Genomic DNA, 25,534 nt, shown 5'->3' on the forward strand with positions numbered 1-25,534 from the left:
GAATGCCGTGTCGCTTTTATTACTTACAAAATTGTAGGCATCGCCATGTGTTATGTTGTGCTTTCGATGTTCATAGATATATCTTCATTCATCTATACATGTGATTCTTTGATAAAAAATGGTACCGAATCCGCTAAATATTTGCAATAATTTTAATCTAAGAAACTAAAACATTTTGTCACACAACTTTTTAATTGCTATAGGTTCATTATACCATTGTATGGATTATTTTGTTAATATGTGTACTTTGCGGTGACCAACAAAGATGACGGGTGACATTAGTTTTATTATATTATAAATTATTTGCTATTCACAGAGGGACCCTTGGCTTAAGTGCCCTTCAATCAGTATATGCCCTTCCTGAACGTGTTGCAAAAGAACGTGAGGAAAAGGATTGAAAAAAATAGAATTCTCGTTTTATTTAATTTATTAAAAAAAATAAACACAGTTATAAATTAGTATTTAGAATTTCTTAGGAAAACAATGATGTTAAATTTTTATAGGTTTTACCCTCAATAGGGTAGCTTAATACTTTGAATAATTAGATATCTCAAAAAACACATTTAGTTTTTTTTATTTTTCCTTAATCGTTACATTCAAAATTTACAGAATCACATTGAACTTTCATGTGATATTTAAGGTTACTAACTGTTTTAAATACTTTTTCACATTTGTTACACTTAAACCTCGAAGTATTATCATGAATATTAATATGATGTTTTAGAGTTTCTTTTGTCTTAAACGCTTTTCCACATTTGCTACATTCAAAACTGTAAGCATTTCTATGAGTATTCATATGCAGTGTTAGCTTATCTTTAGCCCTGAATATTTTTGTACATTTGTTACAAATATAATGATAAGAATCACTATGAACGTTCATATGGCGTTTAAGAGCATCGTTAGTTTTGTATGCTTTTGTACATTTGCTACATTCAAATTTATAAGAATCACTATGAGTATTTATATGGCGTTTAAGATTTGTTTTATTTTTTAATACTTTACCACATTTGTTACATTCAAAATTATATGAGACATTATGTGTATTCATATGCATTGAGAGATAATCTTTAGTCCTGAACGATTTTTCACATTTTCTGCACTGAAAATTATTGGAATCGTTATGAATAGCGATATGGCGTTTAAGAATTTTGTTATTTTTAAAACTCTTATCACACTTGTCACATTTAAATTCATACGAATCTCTATGAACATCTATATGCTGTGTAAGCTGAGGTTTAGTATTGAATGTTTTTGTACACTCTCTAGATTTGAAATTGCTAGGACCAACACAATCTCTTTCCTGTGCCTGAAAACTTATGTTCAATGTAATTTTATTGTTACTTAATGGTATATTATCAACATAAACTATATTTAACTTTACCGTTGTCTGCGCCTCTGTAAACAAATTTAAATGGTGGTTGTCCAATGAGATAATATTTGTATTAATTATATCTTTCACATCAGGCACTTCTGAAGATATAGATAGAAAAAAATATTATTTGTTATCTTATATATTGTATATAAAATACCTATTTATTGCTAACCTGTTTCAAACAAGTCGTCTGCATCATTTGGATTATAATCTTCAGTATTGTCATTTTCTATTTTGACATGTTCACACTTAAAAAAACTCTACATTTAATCTTAAAAATTTTGAAGTTTTACAAATGTAGTTAATGTTTACCTTTACTATATACTCAGTTGAATATTTAAAATTTAATGTATCATGGTTTTCAACGTCTGGTTCTATTAAAACAAAAAGTGATATTATAAAAAATGTTTTGACGTATTTAAAAGTGTTCGTTATAAAATAATATTTATAATAAAATGTATTGGTTTTAAAATCGCTTAAATTAGATTATGATAGCGAAGACATTCATTTTATTAAATAAAATAAAAATCGTAGTTATAATTTCATGTAATTTTGCTGGCATACCTATTTTTACCATAGTTGGCGGAGGCATTTATGCGAATCAACGCAAGCTTCTGGCTGTCACAAAGGAAAATGTTACTAGCCTCATAATTTGGTCAAAATATAATATACTTTGAGCAGGCAGTAAATTGTACAAAAAAATATTTTTATTTTTTTTATAAAATAAATTATTTGACTTATACAGAAACAAATTCATATTACGTTTAATTTAAATAAAAAATTGATAATCAATATGATTTATAATTTAATAAATATTCTTGGATTACTTATAATCATCGTGTATAAATTAGTTATACGCAAGACTTGTCCCTCAAAATGATTAAGAATCGGTGCTTCTTTTGGCTTTCAACTAATGACAAAATGAACAAACACACCTCCCTGTCTCAATCTCTGAAAGAATGAGAATTAAATGACAACCGTTGTATTGATATTTATTAGGGTCAAAATAATGCAGCACTGATAACACTGTCGTGACAGCGGCGGAGGGCGGCACATTATTTGTTGGACCGTGCGGGAAGACAACGACCAGCGGTGCCTCGTCCGCCGATCACGCATATCATATAATTTCCAACATGTAACTGATTTATTTTAACTAACTTTAATAAAAATACTACTGCAGCAGCCCAATCTAAGTGTAATTGCCACTCATCGCCATCTCGTCAAACAAAGTTATTTTTAAATATCATCCTCTAGCTTCACAGAATAATTTTGAGTGAACTCTGATCACATGCACATCGTTGCATATACGCTTGTTAACCATTCAAAAATGTATCTAGAAACATTCTCTGAAAATTTTTGGGAAAAATGTTACGCCTTTATTTTGCTTTTTTTGGTGTTTTTCAACAATTTTCATTAAATCTTCTTTTATTTAAAATTTCCTTAAATAATATTAAATTATTAGTAATCATTTGTTAGAACAGTAAAGCGTGAAATAAACAGCAAACCATTTTCGTTTTTGCTATTCCTTAAATTTAGACGTTGTCAATGTAGTAAAAAGGGTTATTCTAATAGTTTAAAATTTTCAATATATCAAACATCTATTCTCAGGATCGAAAAACCGTAAGCATATTTTGAAGTTTTTGTATTGTAAATTGACAGTGAAATCATTTAGAGATACTAGATGATTTCACTGTCAAAGCCATGTTAATGCAGTACTTTTTTTTATTTTACGTTATATGAATAACTGCAGAATCAATTGTATCAACTTTAGACAACTTTATATTTATTTGTAGACGTATGATATGAAACGAGATACTAACAGAAATTAATTTTACGAACGAATTAACAAATCAGCTGGAGATTCCTTCGAAAATTAAACATAAGCTAAAGTCCTTGCGATAAAAACGTATTGCTCATGATGAAAAGGTTTTAAATACTTTTGTGGAATTTGATGATCAATGATGGCTTTCTGGGTATTGTGAAAAATTCTTCAGTATTTCAAAATTTTAACTTCGCTTACCTTCGATATTTCAGCTTTAAAGAAGGTCATTGTTGGAATGTTTTCTAGTTCCGTCGTTGTCAATTCAATCTCGTGACTTTTGTTTTTACCATACTTCAATAGTTGCTTAATTAGGTTGTAGGGGTCTATTTATATGTATTTATTTAGGTTTATTATTGCCAAAACTTGGCAGTACTCTGGTAACACTGGCGTAATGGACACACTTCTCTTGGCGGCCTGGTGGGCTGGCAAGCCGGGCCGGGACCGCGCCCCGTTCACTATTAATATTTTAACGTGTAATTTCATCAAATCGTAATAAAAATACTACTGCAGCGGCTCCATTCGTATATAATTGCCTTCTGTCACCCCCTATCGGCTAAAGGCCATCAATCGTTATCTAATATATTCCCTATAACAGTCAGCCACTTTATATTTGTGTTTTATGCTATTATTTTTATATTGTTAGTTTCTTTATCATTTCCTTTAACGATGATTTGAGAATTAATAGACATTTAGTTAGATTACAAATTTACAGCATTTTTTATATTTTTGCCTCAAATATGCAGTATAGGAAAAACTGAAAAATTAATATATTTTTTTTTATCCATAATATCCTTAAAAATATTAATTTAATTAATGAATTTGCTAAAATGAAATTTAAATATTTATTTTCTTTATATTATACATGTAAATAATCGTATGTGTATTTATTGTAAAAAATATAAAGCACTGTTACATTGTATTTGTTTTAGTACTTCAAGTGGCGAAAAAGTGAAAGCTAGTTATAGAACTGCATTATAATAGGTTGTGAAATGCTAAATTGGTTTATATAAATTGTTTTATATCGACATGAATACTCATATGCCAAAAAAGAGCAGATTTGGTCTTAAATACCTCAGCACATTCTCTACATCCAAAATTAGAATCTTCGTGAATCATTACATTATGGCGTTTAAGAACATAATTTGTTTTGAAAGCCTTTAAACACTTGCTACACTTATACTTGTAGGAATCGTTATGCGTAGTTAAATGTTGTAAAAGGCTACATTTAGTTTTGAAAACCTTTCCACAATTGTCACATTCGAAACAATAAGAATTACTATGAGTTTTCATATGTATTCTAAGATTATTTTTAGTTTTGAATGCTTTTTCACATTTACTACATTTAAAATTATAAGAAGCATCATGTGTAGTCATATGCCGAGAAATACAAGTTTTAGTTTTGAAAAACTTTCCACATTTGTCACATTCGAAACTATAAGAATTAATATGAGTATTTATATGTATTCTAAGGTTAGTTTTATTTTTAAATGATTTTTTACATTTACTACAATCAAAACTATAAGAATAACTATGTGTTTTCATATGAACTCGAAGGGTATTTTTTGTCTTGAATGTTTTTTTACATTCATTACATTCAAAATGATAAGAGTTAGTATGAATATTCATGTGTACTCTAAGATTGCCTTTAGTCTTAAATGCTTTTTCACATTTATTACATCGGAAAGTATAAAAATGAACATGAGTTTGCATGTGTATTCCAAGGTTACATTTAGTCGTAAATGCTTTTTCACATTTGTTACATTTAAAACTATAAAAATTATTATGAGTGTTCATATGTTTTCCAAGAGTATCTTTCGTTTTAAATGTTTTTTTACATTTAATACATTTAAAATTATTAGATTCAATGTCAATATTTAGATAACGTTGAAGATAAACATTATTCTTAAACGGTTTTTCACATTCAATATGAGAATTTAAATGGTGTCTAAGAGTATTTTTTGTCTTGAATGTCTTTTTACATTTTCTACACTTGTTATCATCTTCGTGTTTTCCTCCTTCTTGTTTCTGAAAAATCAAGTTGATTTCATTTTTATAAATAATATTACAATATAAATCATAAATGACTCAACTGTCTGTGCTTCTGTATCAGAATTTAAATATCGGTTTGCTGAAATATCCATCGAGATAATATTTTTATTAATTATATCTTTCACATCATGCAGTTCTGAAATTGTAAATTAAAATATGAAAAGTTTTTATATCATATTGCTGTCATAAATAGTTTTTACTAACCCATTTCAAACATATCTTCTGCATTGTTAGGATTATAATATTCAGTGTTTTCACTTTCAATTTTAATATTTTCATACTAGAAAATTAAAAAAATGTTTTTTAGTATTGTTCAAAAATTTAACTAGTGTATTATTGTATTTACCTTTACAGTGTATTCAATTGAATTGTCATAACTGATAGTTTCATTATTTTCTGGTTCTATCAAGACGAAATATAATATTATAAAAGATAATTTAAATGCAAGGAATACAGTGCTTTGACTACTCATAATCGTTGCACATGCTCTAATGGTTGGAGTGGTATAAGATATTTATATGATAAAAACAATGATTCCAGTTCTGATCTAAATCATCTACATTAGTCAAGGGATTGTACATACGTTGGTCTTCTCCCCTTTACCTGATAGTTATCATAAAACTTCACTTGTAATACCCTTTTTTCCAACTAGGAAAATACGAGATTTCACCCCAATATTGATTCAAGCGAATCTTAACGCTAAATTGAAATAGACGACATCTCTTAGAAGTCCAGAAAAACAGTCGATTTCAGTTTAACAATCCGATCTGGTTCAACTAAGTGGTTACCTTGAACCTCTAATAGTTAAAATCTTCGAGAACCTTCAAACCAGACTTTTTACATGTGATATAATTTTGTAAATGATATATATACTATATAGGTATATTATTTGAGTGAAACTACTCGAGTAAGAAACTGGCATTTGATCTTTAAAAAAAATGTCCTTTATTCTTAATGACACGGTTGCATGAAGTGCTGCTTTCGTTAATCGCAATGTAAATAATAAATTTCGTGCAATTTATTGCTATAAAAAACAGGAGCAAATTCTTGCAAATGAAATGATACTTCTTCTGTTTGCGTCGCAAAAAGCTAGCGCCGTTTTTCAAAAATCATGGCCACTTTAAATATACTTTAATTTTATACATTTTTGTTAACGTACCTATTTTTATGATAGTAGGAAAAGACATTGTTGAGAATCAGCTTTAACCTATAGCTGTCACTAACATCAAATGTCACAAGCCAATAATTTGGCCATAATATTATATAGATTGAGCAAGCTTTAATTAAATACCCAGCCTTTAATAAGCAATAGTATATGTCCTTCAAAATTCAAATTTTATATAAAAACCTGAATAAAACCACATATATATAATAATTGTTTAAAATAACATTTAAATATATTGTAATTAAAATATTAAAAATACCCAATAATATATACATTTATATATATTTTTATTTAGATTTCATTATGGGCAAAACTAGGTGGCACTCTAATAGCACTGGCGTAACGGACAGACTCTTCTCGTGGCAGCTCTGGTGGGTTTGCACACCGGTGCATGCTTCGCGCACCGTCCGCTTACACGCTTAAGTTTTATCATGTAACTGTATAAATACTTAATAAAATACTTCTGCAGCAGCTCAATCTGTGTCTAATTGCCACCCGTCACCTCTTGTAGCCAAACTACTAATGTTATAAAAACGTAGTTTGTTTTTAATCGAAAGGATTTACAAAGAAAATATATTATTAACAGTAAAGTGTTGTCATGGCAATGTTACTCAAAAAAGGTGCAACAAATAATGCAAGAGCGAAATATAGCCATGTTTTCTTCTTCTTTGTAAACCCTTTGAAGAACATTCTATAGAAAAATATATCTTATTATTTCATAATGAACAATAATTAGCAACTAAATTGCATTGGTCTGTTTACTGATTGAACAGCTCCAATGTCTAGTTCATTGGCAATTGTAAATGAAGGGAAAGTTTACATTATAACTCAAAATATAATCCTAGTGTTTATTTTTTTAAAAATCAATCCATTCAGCTTAAAAAGCCAAAATAATTTTCCGGATAGTTTATGTGAATAATATTATTGTAAAACCAAAAATAATAATTTGAGATAATTTTTCGTAATGAAAACTTTGCGATTTTAAATGTTAATGAATATTGATATGCATTCTATTAAAATGTTTGAATAAATCTTCATTTAAGAAGATACAACTTTAAACGTCTCATCCATATCAAAAAATAAATGTTTTCTTTCTAAAATATTAGTAATTTCTAAATAATTATAATAGTAATTAAATGATAATCGATTTTATATTATTTATTAAAACATATACACTTTTACAATTTTAATTCACCATAGAATCAGTTTTGATGCTTAAAGTAAGGATTGTGTATAACTATTTTTAGTATGATACCGTAGAAAAACTAATATAATTGAGATTGACGACTAGAAATCGTTACACTGAAATAAATATATATATATTATACTTACTTAAACCTATTATAGTACAATACCAATTCTCAAGATTGGGTCAAGCTAATTATATATCAGTATGAACTATGAAATAATATCCATTCATTTTACATGAAAAGTTGTCATTAATATTTATATGTGAGCTATTTAAAATTACTTTGAATTGTACACACAGGAATAAAATATCAATATACAAAGTCTAAAAGATCTAATTATATTAAAACTTATAAGAATCATAGCGAAATAAATACACATGAGTGGAAAGGAGTTACTTGTTTGAATTAAAACATTTTACTGGCCGCATACCGTGAACATTGTTTTATTTTTATAATCCATGATTTATTTATTTTAATCTTATAAATTTCATTTTTTAAGATCCGTAACTATCGTGGAAGTTAATCTGAGCTTTTAGTATTATGTTATATACATTTGGTAATAAAAAAAAGTTGGGGTCCGCGGCCATTCGGATACAGTCCGGCAGGTGACCTTAAGAATGGCCTGAAAGTGTACAAAAAAAAGGGTATTATACCACTATTGCGTAGATTAAAACGTCGTTGAATGTTATCAACCATACTAAAATACTAATAATCAAGAAGCGTAATATGAAATTTTGTTTTTGATATTTTTTTGTAAGTAGTATTATGTAATTACATCAGATTCCTGTATAAATATATTATATAGGATATCATAGGATAATTTTATTCTTGGTATCTATGAGTTGGCATTTGTACTTAAAAATATTGTATCTAACAGTGATGAAAAAAATCTTCAACATATCACCCAAAAGCTGAGCATGGAATTTTTCCCAAGTTCCGTTGGGGCATTATGATTCCTGGGTACATATGCTATGAAACTAGTTTTATATATTTTTCTTTACAATGAATAAATACTTTTAAAAAGTATTAAACATTATGATAACAGTTAGTCATTATGAACATTTACATGCTGCAAAAGATTATCTTTAGTCTTAAATACATTACCACATGAATCACATTCAAAATTATTAAATTCAATATGAATACTCATATGCCTCGAAAGGTTAAATCTTGTTTTGAATCCTAATTCACAATTGCTACATTTAAAATTATTAGAATCACTATGAACATTCATATGATATGAAAGATTATCAACAGTTTTGAATATTTTATCACATTTCTTACATTCAAACTTAAAAGTATCGTCATGAATATCCATATGGCGTTTAAGAGTAACTTTTGTCTTGAATGCCTTACCACATTTACTACATTCAAAATTGTATGAATCATTATGAGTACTTATATGCTGTAAAAGATTACCTTTAGTTTTGAATATTTTCTCACATTCGGTACATTTAAAATTATCGGAATCAAAATGAATGCTCATATGCCATAAAAGGGCAGATTTGGTCTTGAACACTTCAGCGCATACTCTACATCCAAAATTAAAAGAATCTCCATGAATATCCATATGACGTCTAAGAGCATCATTGGTTTTAAACGCTTTTACACATTTGCTACATTTAAAACTATAGGAATCATAGTGAGTAGTCATATGTTGTGTAAGGTTACCATTACTTTTGAACGCTTTTCCACATTTGCTACATCCAAAACAATAAGAATTAGTATGAGTTTTCATGTGTTTCCTAAGAGTATCTTTCGTTTTGAATGCTTTCTCACATTTGCTACATTTAAAATTAGTAGAATCGGTGTGAGTATTCAGATGACGTCTAAGATAAACATTAGTCTTAAATGACTTTTCACATTTACTACATTCAAAATAACAAGAATCACTATGAGTATTCATGTGGTGTCTAAGAGTATCTTTTGTCTTGAATGCTTTTACACATTTGCTACATTCGAACAAATGAGAATTATTATGAGTGTACATGTGGTGACTAAGAGTATCTTTAGTTTTAAATGCTTTTTCACATTTATTACATTTAAAATCATATGAATCGTTATGAGTTTCCATGTGCTGTGTTAAATTACCTTTAGTTTTAAAAGCTTTTTCACATTTACTACATTCAAAATAAGAAGTATCTGTATGAGTTTTTAAATGTTGTCTAAGAGTATCTTTAGTCTTGAATGACTTTTCACATTTGCTACATTTAAACAGATCAGTATTATTATGAATATACATATGGTGACTAAGAGTTTTTTTAGTTTTGAATGCTTTTTCACATTTGTTACATATAAAATCATAAGACGCATTATGAGCCCCCATATGTTGTTTAAGGTTACTTTTAGTTTTAAATGATTTTTCACATTTGCTGCATTTAAAATTTAAAGATACGCTAAGACTAGGTTTAAATTGTACGCCACAATCATTCAACTTTTGTGTCAGTTTTATTTTTTGAGTTCTAATTAATTCGCTTTCAAAAGCTTTTTTGCACATATCACATCTATAGTTGTAATCTAATGGCAAATCATGATTTTGTATAGGAGCTTTTTTTTGAGTGAATAATACACAGCAATGCATGCATGTAATTTTCATATCTTCTTCTTGTTTCTGAAAAATTTAATCAAATAAATGTTAATTGTTAAATTATTATAAATAGTATATGAATTTATAACCATTGTCCTAGATTCGGTATTTGTAGAGATAATACTTTTATCAATTATATCTTTTACATCATGCATTTCTGAAACAGCAATGAAAATATAAAAAAATGTAATACAATTATAGTGATATAGTACATAGTTATCACTAACCTATTTCAAACATATCGTCTGCATCGTATTTATTATAATATTCATTGTTATCACTTTCTATTTTGACTTCTTCAAACTTAAAAACAATTAATTTGTTAGTCCTTACTGTTTTAAATTTATACAAGCGTAGTTTTTACGTATACCTTTACTATATATTTAGTTGAATTGCCAGAACGTAATGTTTCATCATAATTTTGAACTCCTGGTTCTATAAAGACAAAATTTAATATTACTGAAAATATCTACTACGTCTTTAAAATTACATATCTATTTTATTTTTTATAAAATAGATTTTTAAAAACACATTTATACGAAAAGGTGCCGATTAAAATCGTCTGAATTAGATTACAATAAAACGGGGAGTATTTTTTAATTTTAATAAATATCAAATTATTATTTTCAGTTTGCGTATCAAAACATATTTTTACTGTTGACATACCTATTTTTATAATCGTTGGAAAAGACATTGTGGCGAAACAATGTAAACCCGTAGCTGTCACAAACAACAAACGAAATAAGCTAGTTTTTTGGCCAACATATAGTATATTTAGAGCAGGTATTTTTATTATTATTAAATTATTGGAAAAAATGATATTAAAAATATGTTATATTTAAATTTTTATTTAATTTAACATTGCGTACACTGTAAAATAACTACACCTTAATATATTTTTTACAAGTCTGTTTCGCATAATATCAGTAAGAATAATGTAGCATTGAATGATTATGATCTCACGCTTTACACTGGAAATTTCGAGCTATGCATTCACTTATTTTTTGTGAAGCGTACTCACGATATTACAATCATAGTCAGGTACGACTCAGCCCCGCCTGCAGAAGGATAGGAAATTCTTTTGAAGTGCCTCGACGGATAGACAGAGGCGGTGTTGCCTTGTTCACTCGCATATATTTTTCATATAACATAATAAAAAAAATGTTACGCGTTTTTTTATTATGTTATATGAAAAATATATTTTATTATGTTATATGAAAAAAATATTCTTATGTTTTGGCGCTCTAGGCGACCGCCTGTACAATCTGCTCACGGGCAAAGATAAGTTGAACAGTGCTGATTTATATAATTTAATAAATATATAACAACGATCAAGTATTAATATTTTATAACTTTCCCTACCATAAGTTTTAATTTTGAAGGGCCTCAAATATATAACTTACTCTGCATTTTGTTTCCACAAGGCCCTTCTAATTATTATTGCTGATCTTCATTCAGACTTCTCTATTTATCTACTTTAGTCATTGAAATTAAATCACGTTTTTAATTTTAGAGATATATTTTTTTTATAAAATACAGTTACAATAATTTATTATATTTTTTTGTCAGTAAACAAATTGAATATAAAAATATTATTAACCTGAACCACAAAAAAAAACATGTAAATTAATATAATGATGAATATACCTACCGCACTACGAGAAAAAGTCTAGTTATCCAAATAGGTTTGTAGGAGGCGGTCGAGTCCTCGCAGGGGTTTCTGTTCCTGTGTTTCCTAAGTCTAATGTGAGTCAGATGCGTGCTCTCGGAGTCGAGTCGAGTGCTGCTCTCTGAGCCAAATGTTGACATAAGTAAATGTCAAGTATTTAATACATTTATTTTATGTAGCTTAGAATAAGGGCATATTTTGACCAATAGCCATATTTCCCACCTATTATACATACAGCTCTTCTAATGAAGCAAAAGTTGCACTGCTTGTGATTTTTTAAAAGCGAAACCATTGCGATCGCTCAACGAATGTCGACAAAATTTACAAATAACAATACTGAACGAGACAATAAGTATTGTTCTATGCATATCTCGATCATGATAAATAAAAAAGGATATCTAGTGCGGCTAAGTAATTTTGGTTACAGTAATAAGCACTCATGGTTTTCAAAAGTCTACATAGCTGTTGTATGTTTAATCACTCTTCAAATACTTAAGTGTTCCAAAATGACGTAATCATAAGACATGAAATATCAATAGCAGTTTTGAACACTGTTCCACATTTTCTGCATTCAAAGTTATCATTATTAGTTACTATATATTGTGAAAGTTTACCTTTTATTTTACCACATTTGTTACACTTATTTGTTAATAATCACTGTGTATGTTTTTTATATGATTTCTAAGAATACATTTAGTTTTAAAGACCTTTCCACATTTACTACATTTAAAATTATAAGCATCTTTATGTGTTCTCATATGGCGTTTAAGATTTATTCTTTTGAATACTGTGTCACATTTGTCACATTCAAAATAATTATTGAATTCATTATGAATATGAATATGCTTCGAAAGAGCAAATTTGGTTTTAAATATTTTACTACAATAGTTGCATTCGAAATTATTAGAATCACAATGAACATGCATATGATATTTTAATCTACCTAGTGTTTTGAATACTTTTTCACATTTATTGCATTCAAATTTAAATGTATCATAATGAATATCCATATGGCGTTTAAGAGTAACTTTTGACTTAAAACTTTTTCCACATATGCTACATTCAAAATTAAGCGAATTGTCATGTATAGCCATATGCTGAATTAGTTTACTTTTAGTCTTGAATGCTTTTTCACATTCGTTACATAGAAAATCATAGGCTTCATTATGTGTTTTTATATGCTTTGAAAGATATCCTTTCGTTCGGAACATTTTTTTACATTCTCTACATTTAAAATCGTAGGAATCATTATGAATAGCCATATGGCGCTGAAGAGTTCTTTTAGCCTTAAATGCCTTTTCACACTTATTACACTTAAATTCATAAGAATCTCTATGAACATCTAAATGCTGTGTATGTTGAGCTTTAGTATTGAATGTTTTTTTACATTCTATACATTTAAAATTATAAGATTCGTTAGGGTTATCACAATCTTCTCTTTCTGTCTAAAAAAAATTACAGTAAATTTTATATAATTGCCATTCAATCACTAATAATCACCAGGTATCATTATTGATTTTACCATTATCTCCTTGTCTGTAGAAATATTTATATGGCGGTTGTCTACGGATATGATATTTGTTTTAATAATATCTTTCACGTCATGCGTTTCTGAAAATATAGATTAAAAAATAAGCTTGTAATAATATATTGTTAAAATGAAAAAATATTACTAACCTGTTTCAAACATATCGTCTACTTCATTATTATAATTTTCAGTAGTCCCAGTATTTATTGTAACATGCTCGTGCTTCGAAATAACATATTTTTTAATTTTCATTGTTTTGAAGTTATACAAATGTGGTTATTTTTTACCTTCACTATACATTCAGAACTGAATGTTTCTTCATAGTTTGCAACGCCTGGTTCTTAGAGGACAATGTATTATTATGATAAATATTTTCATTAATATATAATTTATTACAACTGCATATTTATGTATTTATTGAAAATACACATATGTTTATAAAAAAATGATATGTAATGGTTACATGATTTTAAAAATCATATATATTGACATAAAAATATTGTATTATTGATTAGGTACCTATTTTAACAAAATGTATAAAAGACATTTTAGCGAACTAAATTTGACATTCAACTGTCAAAATGACACAATAACAGGGCTTGATAATATGGCCAAAATATCATAAATTTTGAGCATGTCAGTAAATTGGAATACATATATATATATATATATATATATATATATATATATATATATATATATATATATATATATATATATATATATATATATATATATATATATATATATATATATATATATATATATATATATATATATATATATATATATATATATATATTTTTAGTGTCCGAGCTAATTAGCGTAACTCTAAATTTAAACCAAAGTTATGATTTAATTGAAAAATATATATGCTATTAAAATACACACAGGCTTTTGAAAACGAATCAAAACTAATTAATAAAATTTACTCTAATAGTTTGCCGTTTTATAACTGCACTATCGTAGCTTTGTTTACTGTGCAGAATCGCTGTTGCTTTAGTAAATCTTATTTTTTTAGATTAACCCTTAGACCGCCGACCGGTAAATTCTTAATTACTCGCTGTACGCCATGCGTTTTTAGCGATATAATTTTTTGGCTACTTACTCTGTTTAACACATCATTACAGCCAAAATACTCAATTTTTATATTTTAAAATTATATATGTATGATTAACATGATTTAAACATTCTAATTATATCAATAAACAAACATTTTTAGTCGTATTGTTGGAAATATAAAGTGAACAAAACTAAATCTATTGGTAGGTCCCCGTGTTGGCTCGCGTACACACACCTACACACACATGCACGCGCGCGGCACTATACAAGCGAACGACAAGCAGGGTCATGCTCACACTGAAACAATTTTAATATATAAATTTGCAACGCATTTTTTCTTCGTCTGACCTACATCCTGTTATAAAAATTTACAAATCGACAAGATTTCTTTGATGCATACAAAATCACATATATCGTACACAAAAATAACCCTAATAACCAAATCGTTTGTTTTTGATCAATGGTGTTTGCAATTGGTTGTTGTTGAAGGTTGTCATATTTCTTTATATATAAAAATAATAAATAATAAAACTTGATAGCAAGATACGATGTTACATTTAACTATATATAATTATATGTATAATTTATAATATATACATATTCTTCTTCTTCTTCCACGGCACTACAACCGGTGATCGGTTTTGGCCTTTCCACCTAATTTCTTGTAGGGCTTCTAGATATATCTTGAGTTTTAGTATTTCTTCCGCTATTGTTTGCATTTTTCCTGGTTGTAATATTGCACATTCCAGCTTCCAAAATTGAAGTCCAATCGTTTATCTAGATTTCGATCGTCTAGTTAAGGGTTTCCCAAACTTTTTGAGCGACGGAACACTTCACAAATCCAAAAATGTTGGCGGAACACTTAGCTTATTTTGCTGTACCCAACTTCTAGGTACTAAAATCTTCGCCTTCATTATGAAGTAGAATATGTTCATTCTTTTAATTTACTCCAAATTTTTGGGAAATATCTATTTAGGCTCCATGGAACACATATTTTGGATTCGCGGAACACCAGTGTTCCGCGGAACATAGTTTGGGAAACCATGGCTCTAGGTCATTATGAATGGGGGCGGATATATTATTTCTTTGTGATTTTTTCATAACTATTTGGATTTATTCACGTTGGTTGGTTTGCTCCATGATAGAAACCCTCCTCCTTTATCCGGGCTTGGGACCGGCAAGAGTGCAACATATCTACACTCCAAGCGAAATATGTAATATATATTGCACACACACACACATGTATATACAATAAATAATAAACTTTTCGACCATCGTGACGCATTGGGGTAACCTGTTAGGTCACGATGCTATTAATTTAATGTAAATAAATAAACACATTACAAATAAATTATAAAATAATAGAACAAGTAAAATAAAATGATTCTATGACAAGGAATCGTTTTTGTTATTATTATTATTATTTAATATTTACTAAGAGTTAATATTGATATTTTATTAATTATATCTTATTTATATTTATTAATAAGTATTTAATAGTAATTATTATTATTATTATTTAATTATTACAAACAATAAAAACCAATCACAAAAACAGTTGACAATATTAAAACAGTCGAAATAACGTATAAATATATTCACAAGTATTTACAAATCACAATTATCATTGAAATATTGATGACATAATTTAATTTCGATTCATAAATTAAAGTATAAAAAAACAAATTTCCGCGTTGCGTTTGTGCTAACCCTAAAAGTGGTCTAAAGAAGCACGATCGAAACCGCGCGCGAAATACAAACGATTAAAATTAAGGCGTGACTTTATAATTATATATACCACTGTTTCATCGCAAATTCTATAAATAAAATCACTGAAATCGTTTACTAGGAACTCAAACTGATTTTTAAAACATATATTGCCAACTTTTACCTTTCCGTTTCTTTAAAAAACGAAGGTTTTAACGAGCGCATCATATCATGCGCTTGGCGTTAGACAGTAGATTTAGTTGCGCATCATATCATGCGCTTGGCGTTGAAAGGATTAAACATAGTTTATGATGGAGGATTTAAAAAACCGGAAATGCTTTGTAGACATAAAATTTAATAGTAATATTTGATAAGCAGGGCTGACTGGGTGTTTCAGGAAAATATTATAATTAGGTGCGAACGAGTGGGCATTGCTCAAAACAGTGAACACCTTATGAATAATTTTCTGCAACAAATCTTTTTCCGAAAAAAATCCAAATATTTACCTTACATAAATGCATAAAAATTTCGTTGTGTGAAACAACGTATTTATTTAAACACACGTATATCTTAAAATAATTCCTTGAAAAATGCCACCCATTACGAAATGTAGTACAACATCTAACGAAAGAAGTTTACCCTAATGCCCATTATGTTCACTCTTATGTACATCAGCTGAATTTGTTTCTGTTCATCAAATAGGCTGATAATAATATTTTTAATGTACTATTTGGTGTGTTCTCTCCAAAACGAAATGACTTGTACGCGAAATTAGTCAAGCAAATGGAACTTTAGTTCTAAGATAGTGAATTGTATAAAAGATAATAAAATATATATCTTTTGGAATGTTTTAACAAAATCTAACATATAAATATATTTTTGACCCTTGGCACCACTTGTTTCTATTGTCACCAGCCGCCACTGATTTCGAGTATATTGAATATCCACAGTAATCACATCGTTGGACTAAAGGGACAGTGGATGAAATAAGGTTCAGGTATGACAGAGGTGCAGCAAATGGCGCACTCGTCGATGATTTTGCCAATATTTGTATTAATCACCATGAATACTGGATGTAAAAATATACTGTATTGTACTTTTTTCGTTCAATAAATCACAAGATATATTTAGAGCGTACATTAGACTTCTACAATACCGAAGTTATTGCCCTAAAGGTGGATATAAGAGAAAATCTAGCATACAAATATGAATTCTCCTATTATTGCAACAATACTAATATTATTTTTAACTTCTAGGGGATTAAGTATGTTTTTAACATATTGTTGTATAAATTTATTATTGTGCCATTCTTTATTGAATAGAGATAGTTATCAATGACAAGCTCACCTCAATTACTTAATTGCTAGGCATTACTCATTTTTTATATATTATGTCATAAATCAGAATTATCTCACTAATTATAAGCAGTGAACAAAAAATAGCGTTTTATTATGTTGCAAAATCATTACGTATACATCTGAAAAAAGTAAAACTCTTGAGATACGAGCTGTCAATTTACCAAAGAATGAAATTATTGATTTGTCTTAAATTATTAGGGCGTTTTTCATTATTTAGGAATACATACAAATTATGAACAAATCAATGGTTAAATACCCATAGTGTAAGGAATTTTTAAGTGTTTATTATTTGAAAGCTTCAATTAAAATGTAAATGTTAGTTAAATGTAAATTTTAATTGCAGAAAGAATTAATTATTTTGTAGTATTATGCAGTTTCTAACTATAAATGTAACAAATAAAGTATTTAAAATGTTTATTTTATGTTCACAATATAAAAAATACAATTATTGAATAAAAAATACAATTATTAAATAAATATATACACATAGACATTTTCTGTTTAATTGATTCTGGTTAAATAAAAAGGTTTTTGGTACAGTGTCAATAATATGAGTATTAATATTTTAATTTGTATTACTATTAATATTATTTAAAATACGTATAAGATATAAGTTGGATTAACACAAACTTATATACAATATACACATATACCTATATTTCATGGATTAATAACTTTTATGATTTTTTTCTTAGTAGATCTTACATAACACAACTTCAAGATCCAAATAGGAATAAATCCAATTAAGGTAATAGCTAAAACTTTCCATACAAAAGTTATTGATAAGATGTAGTTAATATCTGAAAAAAAAAATTTTTTAATTATCATGATGAATAATAATAATATAAATATAATATAAAATATATCAGTTTGGTAAACATGAAGGTTATTTGGATATAAGGACATTAGATCTAATAACTGTTTATATATTAAATAAACTAAAATAAAAAAACAACATTTTACATTACCAACTTAATAAATTTTATATATATGTACAAAGGTTGTTCAAAAATTCTCAAATTTTGGATGTATTACTTGCAATTATTGAAACTAGCTAATGAGCACCATTTTAATATTTGAACAACCTGCGCATATATGTACATATAATATATGAAAATTAAATACCAAAATAATCTCGAAACACGTAGAGTGAAATAAAGTAAATGATGATGCTAATTAACTCGGCTAGCCAAATCAAACGATGACAAGTTCTTATAGTCAACGCCACCATTGCAAGCTCAATGAATATCAAAGCCGAAAAGCTAATCGCAACAATATGAATAAATTCACTTTCAAATAGTAGAAGAGCGAAATACATTATCATTCCACCTAAAATAACATTATTGGATTAAAATAACATTTAATTAAAATATATTTTGTATATATTTTAATAATAAACCTTGAAATATTGAAATTCCAACCCAGACGAAAAATAATTTGTAACTAAATATTCGCTCTTTGACTAAATCTCGATACAAATTAGGAAACTCGAGAGCTTTTTTACTTGTTATGTCCTTATCTAAAACCTAGAAGAAAAGATATTTATAATTGGTATTCTTATAGATGTTTTAAACAACAGTTATACTTACTAGTGAGAATACAGGTAGCGTTGTGAAGAATGTTCCATATCCTACCATTAACATTCCTTGATATAACGACACAGACGAGAGATAAAACACTGTTGAGAAAATAGCCTAAAAACATGTGTGTTAGGATTATTTGATAGTATTAGCGATTATTATATGTAATTAAAACTATACCTGCATAGTAGATATTATAAGACCTCTATGGATCACAAAGAAACTTAAAGTAGAGGAACGTAAGCGTGAACGACGGCCGTGTACTAATAGAAGACGACTGAGGTACTTAAACTCTCTTATGCTTACGTCTCCAGCGAGCGATGCTGCTTTACCTTCTCTTCCCTCAATGCCAATACCTATTAAGTGATATAAACATTCAATTATCTAAGTTTTATGATAGTTAAGGTATTATAATAATATTAAATACAAACCGATATCAGATTGTCGTATCATAGGAACATCATTACCACCATCTCCAACTGCGCACACAGATCCTTTGGAAAATTGTTGTAAAAGTTCTACCATATACGCTTTTTGAGTCGGTGAACATCGAGCGACCACGACAGAAGCGCATTCAATAGCTAATGCAGAAAATTCATCCTTGTGCCATTTATTACAATTCTAAAAGGACAACAAAATTGTAAATATAATAGTGTAGTTATCAAATAAATCGTAACAAATGTATGCCATTTTCAATTATAAACATAATAAAACTTGGGAGAAGAACAAATACAAACATCAAAACTATCACCAGCTATTATTAATGTGCAACCTCTTCCAGCAGATTTTAGCCTCATTAGTTCTGAATGAGTGGCAACTCTTGACGTACACTGTTCAAACACAAACAAACCCTGATTTCTAGCGTTCACAAAATGAAGGGACTTAGCTATACAAAGAGCTGTCTCTAGCTTATCACCAGTCAACATCCAAATCTGCAATGGAATAAGATATACATTATTTTCTAGAATTAAAAATACTTTTATTATATTTATCAATAATAAGACCTTTATTCCAGCCACTCTAAGTAAATTCATTGTATACAATGCTGAGTCTGCCAAGCGGTCTTCGACGCCAGTGACAGATAAGAGTTGCAAGTTATTATGCAAAGAATCAATGCAGTCTTCTATATGCTCAGTTCTATTATGTAAAGAAGCTAAAGCATGTTTATACCCTTCCTGTTAAGAAAACATTCTGTAATACTGTTATTTTAATTTAAATAAAATATATTCAACATAAGATAAATACCTTAAAACTTTCATATTCTTTGAGTGATAAACGTTTTTTAGCAAATACAAGGGTGCGTAAACCTTCGCTGGCCAATTTATCGCTTTGAACTTGCAACCAACTCGGTGGTCCAACTAAGGGATGTAATACGACATCAGCACCTTTTAAGAAAAAGGTTATTTCGCACGTATCGATGTCCTTTAAAGTATAATAAAATTAAATTTGATATAAATTTAATATTGTGAGTTTATTTTACAATCTTTCCACTTTTTGCATCTAGGTAAACTGTTATATTTCTACCTTACGTTTACGTTTTGTGATTTATATTTCATCATCTATTAATTTTTAATTACTGTGATTGGGGTGTTTGTAAACGTTGGCACAAAACTTATAAATTTGATTTTTTTATGAACTAAGAAGAGAGTTGCACTTTTCGTATAATACTACTGAATACTATTTTCATCTTTGAAAGCCTGATAATAATAATTGGATCTTACCTGAACTATTATACCCATACATTTTGTTTCACTCGTAAACGGGAACATTTCCAGTATATTATAACTAACTACTTCATTTGTGGATCGCAGTTTTAGTGATATACTTGTAAGGTCTCGTCTATAGAGAGAAACACCCATCTGTAATTCAAAAAAATAAATAAAAATATGTCCTTTTACATAAAATATTAATATTTACGAACCGAATCTGTCCATTTTACTAGCGCGACTTCGTCGGGGCTAGCAGCTTGATAGTTACAAAGTTGTTGCTGTGGAATTGTACCACCTTTACTCTCAGATACGGCCGAACTAATTGTATCTATAAAATGCATATATGTTTTTAAAGTGATAGCTTCATATTGAAAAAAAAATATTACCTTTATCATCCCAAGAACTCGCAGCATCATCTTCGCTGTCATACACAGGCGTCACGTTATGGCAAAGAGCCATTCCTAAAACAGCTTCCCATATTTGAGAGCCACTAACGCTCGTTTTTATATTTTCATTTGTAAAAACATCTATTGTGTTAAAGCTAGTAGATGGTGTTACGGGCAAAGAAGGGCCTTCTTTTGTAACGTGTTGAGTGAGCAATGTTTCAACCTATAATTGCCATAAAAACATTGAATATAAATAAATTTACATTTATTTTAATTAAATTTGGTGTATACCTCATCAAAATAACTTTCGCCATAGCACATATTAGCTATACACAGTTTCTTGAAAGACATTTCGTTTTTAGTTACCGTGCCCGTTTTATCCGTCAGCAAATAAGAAACTCGCCCCATCTCCTCGGGTATGTTTGTGGATCTCATAAACGAACCGTCTATTTTTTTGTCTTTTTTAATTTGAAAAGCGTAAAAATATTTTCCAACATCCAAATTTACTCTAAGGCTATTTAAATAAATTAGTTAATCACATTGGATAAAACAATATAATTAATATATAAAAATGTACCAACCTAATTGGAATAATGTAGGAGAATAACAATATAAATCTGCAAAAATATCTAAACCATGGTCCCGAGAATCCTTTCAACGATATCATCAAAAAGGAAAGCATCACAACTCCACAAAATAACATTATTGTCATGTTGTTAACTTTTAAATCAAATTGACCGATTTTAGATCTAGGTATCGAGTTGTTCATCATGCTCCTTGTTTCAGAACCTTAAAGGTGTGATTAAACATGAATCTATTCGTGTTACATTAATCATTACACGAATCAATTCACAAAAACTGGTCAATGTGTTAGGTAGTCGCTCTAAAACAATTTAGATAAACCCCTAAATGAGTAAAAAAAGTTTCGACAGATCTAACCATGGATTATGTATGGATATACAAAATGATCCAATTCGAGTTTCCTATCTTGGCAGCACTGTAAATCAGACAGCTGTCAATAATCATGCATGTTCAAAGTGTCAAATGTTAGTTTGCAACAACACATTTACGAAATGGATCGCCGCTTAACGCGTTAAAAATTTTCAATCATTCTACAGAAATAATAATATATTGCGTACGAACTGTGTATCGAAATTTATGGGAAGATTATGTTAAATTTCATCTTTCTACTAAGCGAACAATTTGCAACGTAGTTTAATTAATTATCCGGTAAGTCGTAATATTGTGATAAAAAGTCTTAATATAAACACTTGATAGCCGAGCATTCACTGCGATGGCGACGACATGATTTTATTGCTTTAACTTGGATTCTAAACAGGGACCTTCTTGAATTTGCCCAGAAAAATTCACATCGTTTAATGAAATAATATGAATCTTATTGAAATGGAAATATTAAGAAAACGACCACCCAATGGCCAACTTTTACCCATCCCCTGGAAAAATTTAAAATGACGTCCTTGATCTGGGCTTGCACCTACACCCGTATAAAATTCAGATAATATAAGAACTGAAGCCCAGAGACCATACACAGCGAAGAATTTGCGCAGATTGGTAGTTAGAGCAGCAGGAAGCTAATGATGATTTTTCAAAGAAAATATTTCATCTCTTTGGGTATGTTAATCAGCAAAATTGCCAATATGGGGCGAGGAAAATCCTTATGTGATTCACGAGAGAGCATTACATGCCCAAAAAGTGACTGGTGCCATTGTGGTCAGGCGGCGTCATTGGGTCTTACTTTTTTGAAAACGATGAAGGTCAGACTGTAAGAGTCAAAGGTGAGTGCTTGAAGACATGTGGTTTCATCAAGACAGCGCAACTTGCTACAGATTGGACGCAACGTTGAATGTTTTGCATGAAAAGTTCCCAGATTGCATTATTTCACGTTTTTGTGACATCAATTGGCCGCTAAGGTCATGTGATTTAACGCCATTGGATTTTTTTGTAGGGCTACGCTAAGAGTGTTGTCTACGTCGACAAACCCGAAATGTTGGAGCACCTAAAAACCAACATCCCCTAAAAACTAGGGGATGTTAATACATTTCGACTATAACTAGGGCCTAGTTATTTAATTTATACTATTTTTCATAATTAATAAAATACATCAAATGTGTGATTAATAAAAAAATCCAAAGATTTCCATAAATTTTTTTTTTTTTTAAACAAATTCGGAAACCGAAGTTGGATTACTCTTTATTTTAAATTCTTATGATTTATAGAAGTAATGTTTTTTTACATGTTACCGTATTATATTAGAATTTATTTAAAATTGTCTAAAATAGAAAAATAACTGTACGGGCTAAGATAAAATATGACAGATTTTAAATCAGTACTCAGCCTAAAACTCAGTTTTAATTAAATTAAATTAAATATATATCATAATCATAATCAATAGTAAACTGAGACTTAAAATGATTTTTTTATTGTTTTGTCTTTAACCAAAAAAATTAAAGATATCTTTTTAGCAAATTTGTTGTATTGTTAAACAAAGAATATGTTTTCCGTTGAACATTACCAGTATATATAACTATGCAGGTCGCATGCGAAGATTGAAGTACGGATTCGGACCATATAGTTTGCTGGACATCTAAACCTACAGAATCGTTGCTGTTCCAAGTACCGATAAAAGAATGGATATCAGATTGCGGTTGTTCGGCAAATATAGTAACATCCAAATCTAATAATTCAGCATCAGAGTGTATTTTCTGACTCGTAGAAACAGCCAATCTAAATTGAGTGAAACATAAGTTAAAGCAATAAAAATCAAAAGTATATGTTGAATTAAATAAAATCACAAACCTAACTTTCCAATCGGTTTCTCCGTCGAGTTGATCTGTTGCAACAAATACAGAACCTGTGCGATCAGGTGTGCGTAAGAGTATCACATCAGCAGGAACACGTTGACCTCGTTGTAGCATTAATATATCGCCCACGCGTAGTTTACTCGCATTCACAGATTCTTCAGATCCTTTATTATTACCTTGCAAAACGAGTCTTATATACTTCTCGCTATTTATGCATTTATCTCGTCTAAATTTAAATAAAATTGTTAAATTCATATTTTTAAGCCATTTATCAGTTTGAAAAAAGACAGTCTTCTTCCAAACCGATAATACGTATTTTTGTGAAAACTTTGATAGTAATAACTTACCTAAATCTTCCAATATCATCGGTCGCTTCGCGAATTATCGTGATTGATATAACAAAACACAGTGGCGCCCAATATGTATAAAGATATCCTATTCTAATATCGGGTATAAATTGACTTAAAGCCATAATTAAAAAATATAAGTTTAAAAAGTATTTAAATTGTTGAAATAACACAATAGGCAGGAATGTACATATATTATATTTCTGTAAATAAAAATATATTATTGTTACATATATACTTGTTTTTTTTTTTGCATAAATACAATAATTCAACTCACTTGATTTCTAATTTTATTCGGTGGGAATACATCATCTGGAACTTGCCCTAGCTTTATAACTCTGGGGTTGTATTTTTTTCTTTTGCCAAAGTAAGGGCAAATACAGCATTTTAACCTAATGCAATGAAATGTCTATTGTTAAATCGAAACAAAATCACTATTCTTATCTTTTTATAAACAATGAGTCATAAAAAATGTTTTTTTTTGTGTGTGAATGAGATGACAAATCTCTGCTATAATTACTGTAGATAATATGATAATATTTACCAAGCCCAAAGTGACAAACGAGCCGGTTTTGGTAATAGCGGAGTAGTTTCCATTTTATTTACGTGTTGATAAACGTCAGACTTAATTCATCACATGACGTCTCAAACATAACATGATGTGCAAAACTTTGTAACATAGTTACATTATGCTACAATTTTCTTGTTAAAATATTTTATTTACAATTTTATGTTTCTTTTTATAATCATCATTATATTTATATATAAAAACCATTTTTTTGAGTTGTTCCGCTCTAACATCAATATACTTGTTCCAGCTCTGCTCTGTGTTCAGATAACATTTTAATAGTAATTATATTATTTAATATTTTAATTTGTAAATAATATTTAAAAACATGTTGCAACTAACAAGCTAACTGCATATTATTTTTATTCAAAATAAATTTGCATAGCAACAGCGAATATTTTTATAGACACATGTTACAAATTAATTAAATTGTATGTAATTATTTATTTACACTAGTCACTTATTAACCTTTTAGCTGCCCAGACTTTTTTCGCAAGTATATGTCCCACGCCCAACATTTTAAATGTCTAAAAATAGGGTAAAAAATTTTTTTTTTAATGTAAAACATGCTCTTACTTACATAATAACAGCTTTTGGATTTTTTATGCTTAAA

General features: G+C 28.7%; 5 protein-coding genes across 9 annotated transcripts; all 5 read right to left on the minus strand.

Moving 5' to 3' along the window:
• Nucleotides 1–409: 409 nt before the first annotated feature.
• LOC148230867 (uncharacterized) lies at nucleotides 410–2,042 on the minus strand. 4 transcript variants are annotated; one of them, XM_088194066.1, is made up of 5 exons: nucleotides 1,937–2,042; nucleotides 1,685–1,746; nucleotides 1,545–1,632; nucleotides 1,382–1,470; nucleotides 410–1,313 (listed from the first exon to the last, which is right to left on the minus strand). In XM_088194066.1, exons 1-5 carry the CDS (start codon nucleotides 1,962–1,964, stop codon nucleotides 1,278–1,280), a joined length of 303 nt encoding a protein of 100 aa, XP_088050192.1. In that variant the 5' UTR covers nucleotides 1,965–2,042; the 3' UTR covers nucleotides 410–1,277. The 4 variants fall into 4 exon arrangements, with proteins under 4 accessions (XP_088050192.1, XP_088050191.1, XP_088050193.1 ...); XM_088194065.1 differs by having other exon boundaries at nucleotides 410–1,306; nucleotides 1,545–1,620; nucleotides 1,937–2,016; XM_088194067.1 differs by having other exon boundaries at nucleotides 1,545–1,620; nucleotides 1,937–2,016.
• Nucleotides 2,043–4,022: 1,980 nt separating this feature from the next.
• On the minus strand, nucleotides 4,023–6,498 carry LOC148230868 (uncharacterized). 2 transcript variants are annotated; one of them, XM_088194423.1, is made up of 5 exons: nucleotides 6,403–6,498; nucleotides 5,590–5,645; nucleotides 5,448–5,523; nucleotides 5,285–5,379; nucleotides 4,023–5,219 (listed from the first exon to the last, which is right to left on the minus strand). In XM_088194423.1, the coding sequence occupies exons 1-5, from the start codon at nucleotides 6,428–6,430 to the stop codon at nucleotides 4,197–4,199; spliced, it is 1,278 nt and encodes a 425-aa protein (XP_088050549.1). In that variant the 5' UTR covers nucleotides 6,431–6,498; the 3' UTR covers nucleotides 4,023–4,196. The 2 variants fall into 2 exon arrangements, with proteins under 2 accessions (XP_088050549.1, XP_088050548.1); XM_088194422.1 differs by lacking the exon at nucleotides 6,403–6,498 and having other exon boundaries at nucleotides 5,590–5,859.
• Nucleotides 6,499–8,017: 1,519 nt separating this feature from the next.
• LOC148230869 (uncharacterized) lies at nucleotides 8,018–10,932 on the minus strand. Its single transcript, XM_088195158.1, has 5 exons — nucleotides 10,852–10,932; nucleotides 10,556–10,620; nucleotides 10,413–10,488; nucleotides 10,275–10,342; nucleotides 8,018–10,209 (listed from the first exon to the last, which is right to left on the minus strand). The coding sequence occupies exons 1-5, from the start codon at nucleotides 10,877–10,879 to the stop codon at nucleotides 8,644–8,646; spliced, it is 1,803 nt and encodes a 600-aa protein (XP_088051284.1). The 5' UTR covers nucleotides 10,880–10,932; the 3' UTR covers nucleotides 8,018–8,643.
• Nucleotides 10,933–11,685: 753 nt separating this feature from the next.
• Nucleotides 11,686–13,970, minus strand: LOC148230870 (uncharacterized). Its single transcript, XM_088195159.1, has 5 exons — nucleotides 13,902–13,970; nucleotides 13,670–13,722; nucleotides 13,532–13,604; nucleotides 13,377–13,465; nucleotides 11,686–13,299 (listed from the first exon to the last, which is right to left on the minus strand). Exons 1-5 carry the CDS (start codon nucleotides 13,927–13,929, stop codon nucleotides 12,502–12,504), a joined length of 1,041 nt encoding a protein of 346 aa, XP_088051285.1. The 5' UTR covers nucleotides 13,930–13,970; the 3' UTR covers nucleotides 11,686–12,501.
• Nucleotides 13,971–17,908: 3,938 nt separating this feature from the next.
• LOC148230871 (putative phospholipid-transporting ATPase IIA) lies at nucleotides 17,909–25,018 on the minus strand. The gene is made up of 19 exons (XM_088193925.1): nucleotides 24,898–25,018; nucleotides 24,631–24,745; nucleotides 24,354–24,556; nucleotides 24,002–24,232; nucleotides 23,718–23,929; nucleotides 21,766–21,973; nucleotides 21,476–21,698; nucleotides 21,185–21,407; nucleotides 21,011–21,126; nucleotides 20,811–20,948; nucleotides 20,335–20,511; nucleotides 20,094–20,264; nucleotides 19,827–20,021; nucleotides 19,521–19,710; nucleotides 19,270–19,445; nucleotides 19,099–19,203; nucleotides 18,909–19,035; nucleotides 18,635–18,838; nucleotides 17,909–18,309 (listed from the first exon to the last, which is right to left on the minus strand). The coding sequence occupies exons 1-19, from the start codon at nucleotides 24,948–24,950 to the stop codon at nucleotides 18,170–18,172; spliced, it is 3,207 nt and encodes a 1,068-aa protein (XP_088050051.1). The 5' UTR covers nucleotides 24,951–25,018; the 3' UTR covers nucleotides 17,909–18,169.
• Between the last annotated feature and the right edge of the window lie 516 nt (nucleotides 25,019–25,534).

Source organism: Plectrocnemia conspersa, unplaced genomic scaffold (assembly GCF_051122295.1).
Source record: "Plectrocnemia conspersa isolate PC_06_02 unplaced genomic scaffold, ASM5112229v1 ptg000010l, whole genome shotgun sequence".
Taxonomy (NCBI): domain Eukaryota; kingdom Metazoa; phylum Arthropoda; class Insecta; order Trichoptera; family Polycentropodidae; genus Plectrocnemia; species Plectrocnemia conspersa.

What these genes read in the sequence shown, in the direction of transcription:
- LOC148230867 (XM_088194064.1), bottom strand. Translation starts at nt 1,964, where the DNA reads ATGCCTCCGCCAACTATGGTAAAAATAG. An exon ending in GCCAACTATGGTAAAAATAG is followed by an intron (nt 1,747 to 1,936) that starts GTATGCCAGCAA and finishes TTGTTTTAATAG; the next exon opens with AACCAGACGTTGAAAACCAT. An exon ending in TTACAGAGGCGCAGACAACG is followed by an intron (nt 1,307 to 1,381) that starts GTAAAGTTAAAT and finishes ATAAGTTTTCAG; the next exon opens with GCACAGGAAAGAGATTGTGT.
- LOC148230871 (XM_088193925.1), bottom strand. Translation starts at nt 24,950, where the DNA reads ATGGAAACTACTCCGCTATTACCAAAACCGGCTCGTTTGTCACTTTGG. An exon ending in GAGTTCTTGGGATGATAAAG is followed by an intron (nt 21,127 to 21,184) that starts GTAATATTTTTT and finishes TGCATTTTATAG; the next exon opens with ATACAATTAGTTCGGCCGTA. An exon ending in TTATAATATCTACTATGCAG is followed by an intron (nt 19,204 to 19,269) that starts GTATAGTTTTAA and finishes ACATGTTTTTAG; the next exon opens with GCTATTTTCTCAACAGTGTT.
- LOC148230869 (XM_088195158.1), bottom strand. Translation starts at nt 10,879, where the DNA reads ATGTCTTTTCCAACGATTATAAAAATAG. An exon ending in TCCAACGATTATAAAAATAG is followed by an intron (nt 10,621 to 10,851) that starts GTATGTCAACAG and finishes TTGTCTTTATAG; the next exon opens with AACCAGGAGTTCAAAATTAT. An exon ending in CAACTAAATATATAGTAAAG is followed by an intron (nt 10,489 to 10,555) that starts GTATACGTAAAA and finishes ATTGTTTTTAAG; the next exon opens with TTTGAAGAAGTCAAAATAGA.
- LOC148230868 (XM_088194422.1), bottom strand. Translation starts at nt 5,715, where the DNA reads ATGAGTAGTCAAAGCACTGTATTCCTTGCATTTAAATTATCTTTTATA. An exon ending in AGAAGATATGTTTGAAATGG is followed by an intron (nt 5,380 to 5,447) that starts GTTAGTAAAAAC and finishes TTACAATTTCAG; the next exon opens with AACTGCATGATGTGAAAGAT. An exon ending in CTGATACAGAAGCACAGACA is followed by an intron (nt 5,220 to 5,284) that starts GTTGAGTCATTT and finishes TTGATTTTTCAG; the next exon opens with AAACAAGAAGGAGGAAAACA.
- LOC148230870 (XM_088195159.1), bottom strand. Translation starts at nt 13,929, where the DNA reads ATGTCTTTTATACATTTTGTTAAAATAG. An exon ending in AGACGATATGTTTGAAACAG is followed by an intron (nt 13,466 to 13,531) that starts GTTAGTAATATT and finishes CTATATTTTCAG; the next exon opens with AAACGCATGACGTGAAAGAT. An exon ending in CTACAGACAAGGAGATAATG is followed by an intron (nt 13,300 to 13,376) that starts GTAAAATCAATA and finishes AATTTTTTTTAG; the next exon opens with ACAGAAAGAGAAGATTGTGA.